Source organism: Abramis brama, assembly GCF_963993115.1.
Source record: "Abramis brama genome assembly, chromosome: 20".
NCBI lineage: Eukaryota > Metazoa > Chordata > Actinopteri > Cypriniformes > Leuciscidae > Abramis > Abramis brama.
The window spans coordinates 17867273-17879343 of record NC_139982.1 but is presented as its reverse complement, the minus strand read 5'-3'; the positions used below and the strand labels follow the sequence as shown (position 1 = coordinate 17879343).

The 12071-nt window shown below is 36.9% G+C and overlaps 1 protein-coding gene and 1 long non-coding RNA gene across 2 annotated transcripts; both read left to right on the top strand.

Annotated features, from left to right (window-relative positions):
- LOC311071118 lies at nt 1-8186 on the top strand. Its single transcript, XR_014603757.1, has 3 exons — nt 1-390; nt 5278-5331; nt 7905-8186. It is a non-coding gene; the product is annotated as an uncharacterized lncRNA (long non-coding RNA).
- Nucleotides 8187-10230: 2044 nt separating this feature from the next.
- LOC311070478 (beta-1,3-galactosyl-O-glycosyl-glycoprotein beta-1,6-N-acetylglucosaminyltransferase 3-like) lies at nt 10231-11783 on the top strand. Its single transcript, XM_084094345.1, has one exon. It carries the CDS (start codon nt 10338-10340, stop codon nt 11640-11642), a length of 1305 nt encoding a protein of 434 aa, XP_083950471.1. The 5' UTR covers nt 10231-10337; the 3' UTR covers nt 11643-11783.
- The last annotated feature ends 288 nt before the right edge of the window (nt 11784-12071 follow it).

Here is a 12071-nt window from a genome sequence, read left to right as displayed (position 1 = left end):
TTTATGGACAGTCCTGTAATTTTATTGTAACTAACTACACTGTAGACGCATTATTTTACAGGCACCGCATAGCATTGTGGGATAGCTGCTGTTTGAATTTTGAAATTGCGCGGCCAACGGTAACGTTACCAGAGAATCAACATTTTTGGAAGAAGAACACATCTCAGGTATGAAACGTTAACATTAAATCTATTATATAAGTATATGGATATATTAATACCGTTGATATGAGTGAGTGCTGCTGATTGTTTCGTTTGGTATATTTCAGTGACATTAGCTTCAGTGACGTTCGCCCCGAGTCGACTAAAAACAACAACCTGAACTGACCGCGGTGAAATGCCGTCTTCTTTCTCAATCCACACGGAAAAGGAACTACATGCAGGTGTAAAGGTACGAGATATTGACAATTTTTCGTTTGGTATATTTCAGTGACATTAGCTAGACACGTTAGATCCCTATAACGTTAGCTCAACTCGCCCCGACTCGACTCGCTCACTCCCGGTAAACAACCTAAACTGACCCCGGTGAAGTGGCGGCGTCTTCAGTCCATAAGGAAAAAGGTAAGTTACCACATCAGGTACAAGACAATATATATTCACGATGGAAACACAAACATGGTGAGTATAATCGAGTCGAGCTGAGCTTGTAACGTAACGTTAATGGAAAACCACCACAATGACGATAGCTCAAATAATGTCATTCCATACCTGTGAGACTTTTGTTCATCTTCAGAACACAGATGAAGTTATTTTTAATGAACTCCCTCCATAGGCAGCCTAGGCATCTAGCACTTAAGCCCCAGAAAGGTAAGAAAGACAAAGTAATCCATGCAAGTCTAATGGTATAATCTTAATTTTATGATGCAATGCGAGTACTTTGTTTGAGCAAATAAACAATATTCCACTTCATTTACAAAATAACTGCCCTGCAATGCGTGTTCACGAGGACATCACAAAGTATGTGTGTTTTGCTAATGCATGAGCAGCCAGTTGTTGTTCTGTGAACATTCCATAAGATTTAGTAAATCAAGTTTTTTTTTTTTTTTACAAAAAGCACTCATGTTGCTTCATGAAATGAGGTTAAACCACTGTAGTCACATGAGCTTTAATGATTTCTTTCATTGCTGCCTATGGAGGAACAGAAAGGACTCGGATTTAGTGTTGCTTTCGTCAACGAAAATTATGACGAAATATTGTCGTCAACGAACCGTTATCACCTGACGAAAACGAGACGAGACGTAAATGCTGGTCATGTGACGATGACTAAAATACATGTATAATGCAATATCGTTGACGAATAAAAACGAGACTAAATGTGATTTACACAATAAAAACTATGCTAAAATGTTTCTTCATTTTCGTTGACCAAAACGAGACGAGACGAAATGTTATAACGTCACGACGAATGAGAACGTTGTGCGTGAACCCAGCTTTGTCAGCTTTAAATTCTGGTTTGCGATCTGGTCACCCGACCCGATTATCAGCGAATTTAACAATATAAGTTAGTTAACTTAACTTAGTTAGTTATTCCATTAAAATGTCTCATTGGTATATTTGACACATTCATAATCATTACTTTTGCCGGTTCTTTGTGACAGCTGTTATGTGCGTTATTAGCAGTGTCTCTGGTTACATGAACGCGTCACCGCATCAGCAACAGAACATGGAGATTTTATTTTAGAGAATAATCGCACAACCTATTCAATATTCTAGAATTAAATAAACTAATCGAATATCCAAAAATCGTGACTCATCCCTGCATGGAATCTCTTGTTTCTTTTCCCAAATCTTCACTCACGTCTCACCCATTTTCTAAAGGGATTATAAACGTGTCTTCATTGGTTTGCTTTTAATTAGGCCTATTATATTCGTATTCTTTACTGTGGTAAAGTAGAAAAACACTGTAGGACAGATAGCCTACATTTGTACTTGCATGTCAAATTATTTTTAACACAGTTTGTGCTTGTTATATTAGACATAGGGCGCGTCAAGTTTAGTTGTAAAGCGCGTTTCACACGCGCGGGTGATTTTTAGTTTCACTTTCTCTGGCAGCGCAATCTCAAACATAGCCTAAATATCTCGCCCTTGTGGAGAATAAAATTCGCTCTTCAGACCAAGACTCTTCAGACTCTTTTTATTTTTTTAAATAACCCCCAACCACCGCCGGTAGTTGGTCCATTACCGCGGTGGTAAAAAAAACTGCCACCGTCACAGCCCTATACTAAATATAATAAGATAACCTTGTTTGAAATTCTATATTGACTGGGTTAAATAGAATTACATTACTAAAAAGAAACTAAAATACAATTTTCATTGACTAAAACTAGACTATAATGTCATCAGTTTTCGTCGACTAAAACTAGACTAAAATGTCATCAGTTTTCGTTGACTAAAACTAGACTAAAATGTCATCAGTTTTCGTCGACTAAAACTTGACTAGACTAAAAAGAGTATGAACGTGACTAAAACTAATAAAAACTAAAACGAAAGCTTGACACAAAGACTAGACTAAAACTAAAATTAAAACAGGCCGCCAAAAACAACACTACTCGGATTTCATTAAAAGTATCTTCATTTTTTGTTCTGAAGATGAAAAAAAAAAAGTGTCATTACCGTTATACCTTTAAGTGGAGAAGTGACTAGATTACAGTCCACAGTTAAAGGGTTTATCACCCCACAACACTTTAGACAACAGCTAGATAGATTGTAAGCAAAACCATGATCAATTCAGAATAATAATAAAAAATTAAGGCTGCAGTAAACTCACCCCTGTATTAATTTGCTGCATAAGCTCATCCAATTTCTCTCCAATGCTTCTTCACTCAAAAAATGATTTTTTGCCTCTTGTTAAATTTAATTAATTAAAATAAGCAAAAGTAACACAATTGTTTAATATTTTGTCACAACTTAATTTAATTGTGTTCAATCAACCTAATATATTTAAAACTGAAGTTTACTTAATTTGTGTGAAAACTACATGAATCATTTTTGTTGACAACTAACTGGGCAGTGGATCTGTAGTTCCCAGCATGCTTTGCAAGGGACTGCATTAGAAGGGTAAATTTAGGGATTAAAGTGTTATTTTATGTGTTTTTCTGTAAATGGAAAGATGTTGTTAGTTAATGTTAGTGTTTAATATTCACTAATGTTAGAAACTTAGAGGACTTTCTGTAATGTTTTTAAATTTTGTGGTTGCCATTATGCAGAAGAGTGGCGACTGTGTTTAGCTTAGGGCTGTGGGCCTCATTATATTCTATACATGCATTGAACCTCTTTCGCAGACCCGCACAAGTAATATTCAATATTATTCTGTGAAAGGTGGTTTTAATTAAACTGAACACTAGTAGCTCCTATCATTGGAAATAACTGTAGAGTCAAATTAACTAAAATTATAGTGTTGGCGATTTTAGGCAGGGCAAAAAATAAATGTAGTCAACCTGACAAAACTTTATCTAGCAGGAATGACTAAATGAATTTAAGTTCATACAACAAGATTACAACAAATCATTTCAAACAAATTAGATTTTGTTGGAAAAATGTAATTCATTTTCATGGAAAAGCTTTCCTTAATTTAATTAAGTTCGTTCAACAGCTTCTTTTTTTGAGTGTTGAAGACTTGAAGATTGTGACAAAGCGTGGTCTGTAGCAATCCACTGAGCCATAAAAGTTACTCTGCAATCTGTAGATCTGTGGTGACTATCCTGTTAAACTCTGCAAACACCTACAACACAGGCAAAAAAAAAAAAAAAAAAAATGTATGGGACAGTGTGGACATTTGTCAATGCATGGTCAGGCCTACAGGCCAATTCTAAAGCCAAACCTAAACAGAATGTGGTTTCAAATGGTGGAAAAAGGGATATGAATAAGTACTTGCTTGTCTCTCTGTAAAAAGAGCTGGCCACTGCTCCATCTGCATCCACAATCTCATGTCTTCGCATTGAGAAGGTCTGGTCCATCTCTCACTGGTTTAGTGACATAATTACATCCTTTGTTGCTGCTTGTTTCAAGTAAGCGTCACTCAAACGATTGAGTAGAACTTGTTATTTTCACCCTGCAATTGACTGTAACTCAACAAAACCTAGTAAGAAGTATGTATTTTATATTACTGGGTAAAGTTAACTAAGTATATGCGAGTCAGGAGAGCTATTGGAGAGTTATCTTTGAATTTAAATAAAGTTTAAGCATGTGAAGTATCTCAGTGTGCGTTAATATTCATATTTTAATTTTAAAACAATTAAACCTTTATCTAACAAGACACATACAAAATGACAGTTCACCCCAAACAAATTAAATATGCCATAATGTATTCATCCTTGTGTTGTTACAAAACCTTATGACTTGTAGCACAAAATTTTAGACAGCTGTTTTCTATTCTTTAACATTTTAGTGGCCACATCTGCCAGACCACATCAGGCAGGCAGGTGGAAAATGGCTAATGGAAGAATACAACAAATCTAGAAAACATTGTGGGATATATTTTAGTACATTTACATTGTGCCTTATATACAGATTACAAGTCATTCTCAGCTGAAGCTAACCTGATAGGCCTACCAAACCTATGCAAATATGACCATCACAATACACCGCAGGTGTCAAACAGAACAAAAGGGTCACACCACATGTGTCTCTCGTTCAACGGTGTTAGGGAGTGAACCGTATGACAAGACCAGTAACACTGTTTAATGCCCTGGAGCTGTCTCACTTGTCACGTTTGCTCGATCTCTGCGAATTATTTATTAACTTATTCCTTAAAAGCATTTCATCTCCATTGTCTAATAAATGCAAAACGTTTCTTGCCTCTCCATATTCAGCTATGAATTACATGAATCATGTCAAACATATTTTCAGTTCAAAATGATGACATTTCTATAAACAGTAAAGCCCCGCCTTCTTTGATCTGATTGGTCATCTCAGATTTCAGATGAAAGACTTGTGAACATCAGTTCCAGTCCAGGGTGAAAAAGCACATGTAAGCTATCTTTATCTAAAATAAACTGCGCGTGCGCAACTTAAACCAACCAGCATCGTCATTAAATATTTTTTCAGAGCCTGGGTTCTGTTGAAAGGCTTTCAGAGCTCTCTTTGTCTTCAGAGAAGGCAGCACATTATCAGTAGTATTAAAATCAAGTTAACCATTTTGTTTGTCTCAAATTATATGTGGCTGCCTGGCAGACTGTATGGAATATTAAAATAATAAATAATAGATTTGTAATTGGTATTTGTTGTGTAATACATTTGGTAATGTTTACATTTTTTATTCCCTAACCCTCTGCCACAGCTGCTGATATCCAGAGAGAGACCCTACAAGGCACACCTTGCTTAATTGTACAAGGTAAATTCTTCCCTAAATGAAAATTACCCAATGATTTACTTACCTCCAAGCCATTCTTTCAGACAAATACAATCTGAGTTATAAAAAAAAAAAAAAACCCTGACACTTCCCAGCTTTATAATGGCAGTGGATCAGTTTGAAGCTCAAAAAAGTGCATTTATCCATCATAAAAGAGCTCTACGCGGCTCTGAGCGGTTAAAATAGGCCTCCTGAAGTGAAGAGTTTGTGTAAGAAAAATATCCATATTTTAACACATCACAAAGTAAAATTCTAGCTTACGGCCGAACGGCCATGCAGTCTACTTGCATTCAAAGTGCAACTTACGCAACTTATGACGTCAGAACTAGCGTAGTGTGTCATGGCGTAGTAAATATCAGCAGTACGTTGCATAAGTTGCGCTTTAGAGTAAAATCTGTATGTTATTGTTCTTTTGGCCGGAAGCTAGTAATTTTACTTCATGTAAGAAAAATATTAATATTTAAACCTTTACAAACTCATTGCTTTGCTTCAGAAGGCCTTTATTAACCCCTCAGAACTGTGTGAAGTACTTTTATGATGGATAGACTTTTGAGCTTCAAACTGATGTTGCAATCCACTGCCATTATAAAGCTCGGAAGCATCAGGTTGTTTATTAATATAACTCCGCTTGTAAATATATTGTGAATTTTATCCGTTTCAGGTCAGGATTTCTTTTTCAAATGGTTAAAATGTGCATTAAAAAGTTGGATGGAGACCCAGCTATTACTGTTAAGTGTCTTTTCTACCTAGAGTTGGTATTCCCATGCAGGACATTTATGTGTAAACAGAAGAGTCTGACGGACAGCAGTTTAACATTACGACTTTCATTAATTAATTAAATAAAAAACATTTTGAAGTGTGGTTAAGGTATTTAGCAGATGCTTTTGTCCAAAGCGTCATTCGATATACAGTGCATACATGCATACATTGGGTCTCATTCATGAAACATTCGTAAATATACAAGTAAATATGTGAGTGATTTGCGCGTAAAGAGACATTCCCGAAAATTCTTCTCCTGATTCACAAATACTTCGTAAATGTCAGATTTGATAGTGAAATGTGTGTGTGGGTTAATGAATTCCAATCAGTCGTAAATGGGACGCGCGTGCACGCTCATTCTTAATTACCATAAATCCCGCCCATTAAAACCGACTGACAACTAAATATGGGCATCATATTATGACACGAAACGAAGGATTTCAACGTGTCTTCTCAAAAGCGAATGAAAAAGAGAAATTTCTTGGATGCAGAAATTGATGTTTTATTATCAGAAGTTCATTCAAAACGCCACATTTTATTTTCAAGCGTACATAGTGGCGTATCAGGTCCTAAAAAAAAGAAGGATTTTTTAGGTAATACCTAAATGCTTTAGGTAAAAATGCTTGGCAGCATACAGATGCAGTTATTGGAGTTTCATCTGTTAATCGAACAGTCCCAGAAGAAGTGAAAAGAAAATGGTTCGACATGAAGCTTGACTGCAACACTTGTAACTTGTAAAAAAAAAAAAAAAGACTTGTGGACTTGTGTTCCGTTTGCAGATGCTATTACTGTCTCTCGTAATAAAAGTAAAAAGAAAACCCGTATGTAATTACTATATAATATTTTTTCAAAATGCTGTGTAAATATGTACCCGATTACGGTGAATTAAAAGGCAGCCTTATTAATGAGCAAAACGTTCGGATGTTAAACGCACTATTTACGCGTGGCTGGGACCAGGTGTAGATTTCTTTCGTACCAACTAACATTTGGGAAATACGACCATTTTAATGAATCCGAAAATTTACGCCAGAACCACTTTACACACGATTTACACAAAAATTCATTCTGCTCGTGTTTCATGAATGAGAGCCACTGACATTATATATTTACAAAAAAACAATGTAAAAGCCAATGTAATTCTAAATGTTATAGGGATACTCCACCGTTTTTGACTGCAGTAGATGTGAAAGATATGAATAAAAATTATGTTATTCAGCCAGCGCTCATACCTGTATTTACATCCTGTTTTCGGTCGAAGTCCATAGTAATCGATTGTCGAGTTCACGCGCGTGATCATACGTGATAAACCTATGCGCGTGAACTCGACAATCGATTACTGTGGACTTCGACCGAAAACAGGATGTAAATACAGGTATGAGCGCTAGCTGAATTAACCATTTTTATCCATATCTTTCACATCTACTGCAGTCAGATTCACTCGTGTTCACTCTGAAGGAATCACTCATATGGCTGTGCACTTGTAATGACACATCAAGGATGTTAAGAGGCTAAAAGCAGGTTTAAAACTTGCCCCATTGAAGTCAACAGGGTGAAAATTTTAAAAAGAGGATAACACGGTGTAGGCAACACCGATTTTTGTCGTTGTTCTCTGTATTGACAGCACTCCAAATTTAAAAAAAAAATAGCTCAATGTTAAAATTGACCGGAGTTCTCCTTTAACTTAAAGGCCTAAATTAAATTTAAGTTTAAATGGCTTTGCCTGTCTTTACTTTGTCTTTAAGTCTTATATTAAAACTCTGAAACCTGCCATGATATCTTTATTTGTTTGTGTCTAGAAGCCATTCGGAGAAATCCTGGATACAGAGAATCCACGAACCAGGAGGTGGAGCGATGGTTGAGGCGTTGGTTGTATTTGGCTGGCGATCGAGAGGGGGGTAGGAGGAGGAGAAGCACAGTCCTCCACCACCAGCCACCCACCAACACATAACACATTAACACAAAGTCAGGCACACACACATATACGTTCCACTTTGGCCCGTTTCTGGCCACACTTTAACATACACTACCGTTCATAAGTTTGTGGTCTTTCATGGTTTACACATGGTTTCAAGGTTTTACTAGTGTGATTTCTAAAACCATGCTTTGTATTATAAATGTTTTTAGATTTCATTTTCTTAAATTTTATTTGTATAAAAAAAATGAATAATTGTAAATGTTAACCTATTTAGGTCATATGTTTATGTTGATTGAAAATAAACACTAATTTTCAGCAGTTATGGTTTCCTGGTTTGATTTATCTTTGAATTGCATGGTTGCTGTTGGGCGCAGATATTAAATATGGGCCAAATTAGTTGTTTAATATAATCTGGCAGAGTTGTGGCCTGTGCTCGGGAGACATCTGGCTTTTCAATGGCGATATTATGGCATGAATATGGGCCAATTTCGGGTCTTCTGGCTCTCGTCTGGTAAGGCATTGGCATTTTTCTGGCAGCTTTCTGGCATGCTTTTGGCAAAACTGTTTGGGCCGGTTTTGGGCCTGCATTCCGCGCGGTATGTTTGCCAAAACTAAGAACAGTGTTTGGGCCATAAAAGGCCCGTAACAATTTTGCTATCTGGGAGATAACTTGCTATAGCCAAGATTCCCTGCATTTAGGGAACATTTACATGGTGATGTACTAAAAACAGAAAAGTTTTTCCTTTGCTTTTTTCACGTACAGACAACATTGTCATAACGATCCCCCGTTCACAAGATTCTGCGAAAACGTCTTACAACGCTGTACTATGCTGCCAACTACTATAGTACTACAAACAAACATTACTCACCTAGACTGAACACGCAATATGCGTCTTTGTTGTTTACATGGCGACAAAAACGGTATCGTTTTCAAAAACTTTTTTCAGTTTTTAGTTGAAAATGGTGTTGTATAAAAGGCCTCTTAGACCTTCAAAGATTAAATGGCTCATGAACATGTCAAAGTGAATAGGTCGAAGCTACACGCTAAATGGACGCTTCAATTAAGTGAAGTGAAGTCAAAGTAAGGCAACCCACACTTGGAATTTGTCCTCTGCATTTAACCCGTTAGTGCACACACATTAGGAGCAGTGAACACACACATACTACAAACCGTGGACATACACATCCGGAGCAGTGGGCAGCCGTTCACTGCGGCTGTGATTGTGAGGTGATATAGTGTCGCCGATCATCTTTAAGTAAATATTGTTTCAAAAAGGCAGTATATTAAACGGACAACAATGAAACACATAAGCAAAAGGACAATGGAATGTCTGTTCTCTGTTGCCTTTGATGTCACAGCTCAAGAAAGATAGTGAGCTCCAGAGCTCTCACATAAACTATTCAGATACATAATTTAATTTGATGTGACCCTAACAGTCCATTATGCATATGCTCTAGTCATTGAGTGTATGAGTTGGACACTTCCTATTACAGTACATTATGGGATTGAATGAGTGCACTTTATCATTTCCACTGTGGTTTCAGACTTCACAACAGAATGTCTCACAAGGCCGTTTTGCATGTTCAGCAACATTCCTTCAGCCCCTGCCCTGGTATGTGACCGCAGCACTTACAAGTTTAACAAGTACATAATCCATTAATCTCTTTCTGTTAGCATTATGCTCTTTCTTTTAACCTACCTAAAATATTCATTAGTTTTAATTTTAGCATATTTGTACAGCAAAAGTAGTATAGAGAACAACACTAAATTAATTAACTCAAGTTAGGCATCAAGGTTATAATTCCTCTGTAGAAATATATATAAAAAAATCAGTGCAGAAATGCTTATAACTGCAAACAGATTACTAGATAAGCTAAAAGAGTGGCAATAGGCTATATAAACATAGTTAACACATACTTGTCAGAAAAGCTACAGATCTGGTAACCAAAATATAAAATAATCAGCTTCCTCAAAGAGGCCACCCTTAGTTCAAAATCAAAGACACTTGACACTTGTTACTTTAAATATTCCTTAATGCTTCAAAACATTTTTATTTATTTAATTTATTAATATCTTGGTGTGCAAAGTTGACTAAAAAGTTAAAGTTTAAGATCAGACAATCACACCTTCTAGTCACACCTCTGCTGTGTAACAATTGCTATACCCTTTCCTGCAGACGTTAGTCCTTCCCCTTTGTATATGCTTTGCTGGCTTCCTACCACACCTTTCTGGTATATTAACAAGAGAGACTGTTTTATACCTCACTGACACAGGTCTCCTCTCCTGGCAGGTTATAATCTTAAAGAAATTAACATGGTGTTTAAGAATCGGAGGATTTTGAAAATTATCTTCATTCTTTCTGTGAGTACAACCTTGACCGTCCTCTTGATGAACCGTCCAGAACAAAGGACAAATTGTTCAAATAAAGAAGAGCCGGTCTTGAATCACTTACTAAAGCAGGATGTTGGAGAACTACAGGCTTGTTCTGCTATTATCCAAGGAGACATGGATGTAGTGAACAAGGACAATTTCAGGAATCTCATGACCTCGAAAAAGAAAACATCCCTGCTATCAGAGTCATTTTATCTCAACGCAACCAAGGATTGTCCATCCTACATCCGAGACAGAGGGTTTCTGACGCTTTCTCTCAGTAAAGAGGAGCGAGATTTCCCCATTGCTTACTCCATGGTGATCCATGAGAAGATTGAGATGTTTGAAAGGCTCTTAAGAGCCATTTACACTCCTGACAATGTGTACTGTGTTCATGTGGACCAGAGGTCTCCTGAGATCTTTAAAGAAGCAGTTAGGGCCATTGCGTCCTGTCTGACCAACGTGTTTGTGGCCAGCAAACTGGAGAATGTGATCTACGCCTCCTGGTCTCGAGTTCAAGCGGACATCAACTGCATGCAGGATCTGCTCAAGTCACGCGTCCAGTGGAGGTATCTGCTCAACACCTGTGGCACTGATTTCCCCATTAAAACCAATGCTGAAATGGTTCAGATCCTAAAACAACTGAATGGAAAGAACAGTTTGGAGTCTGAGACTGTAAAGTCTAAAAATTGGCGCTGGCAGTATCATCACAATGTTACGAACGATGTGATTCGGACCGATGTTAGAAAGTCACCCCCACCAATACAGAGCCCTATGTTCTCAGGAAATGCTTACTTTGTGGTTTCAAGAGAGTTTGTGGATCACATCATTAAAAGAAAAGAGATTCAAGATTTCATGGAATGGGAGAAAGACACATACAGTCCAGATGAGCACATGTGGGCTACGTTACAGCGGATGCCTTCAGTACCAGGATCAAACCCTCCAAACATAAAGTACGAGCAATCGGACATGAACGCAATTGCTCGTCTAGTGAAGTGGAGCTACCATGAAGGAGATCTAAAGAGTGGGGCTCCCTACCCACCATGCACTGGGACGTACAGACGGGCGGTGTGTATTTATGGAGCTGGGGACTTGAAATGGATTGTGAAGCAACACCATCTTTTGGCAAACAAGTTTGATCCAGAAGTAGATGATGTGGCGATCAAATGTATGGAGGCTTTTTTAAGGTACAAAGCTATTTATGGTCGATCATTACTAACAGTTAATAAATTTGACATTATTTTATGATGCCAGTACGTGTTCAATAACTGTCTAGCATTTTTTCTAAATATTGTCAATATGATTTTCTATTAATTTAATTGGATAGAAATGATGTAAGAAAATATCATGAATGTTTATTATTTAGTTTTTAAACTCTTTTTAAGTTATTGGCAGGATACGAATTGATCTATACTACCACAAATGTATTAGATATTTTTTTCCACACATATAAAATTATCTAAATTTGTGTCATTCTATCCATAAAAGCCTGTGTGTGTGTATATATTTATGTCAAAATTTGTGCAAAAAATGTGTCTGACATTATAAAGTCAGTACTGTGCAATATTAAGGACAAGCAAATACAATTTGCAGTTTTCTTTTTTTATTCTAAAGGAGCTCATAATAGCAGTACAGTTAAAAAAAAAAAAAAAACACTCCATCATGTCCTGTTCTCTG

Bases quoted from the DNA above. Each gene is read 5' to 3' on its own strand.
- LOC311070478 (XM_084094345.1), top strand. From the start codon at position 10,338: ATGGTGTTTAAGAATCGGAGGATTTTGAAAATTATCTTCATTCTTTCT.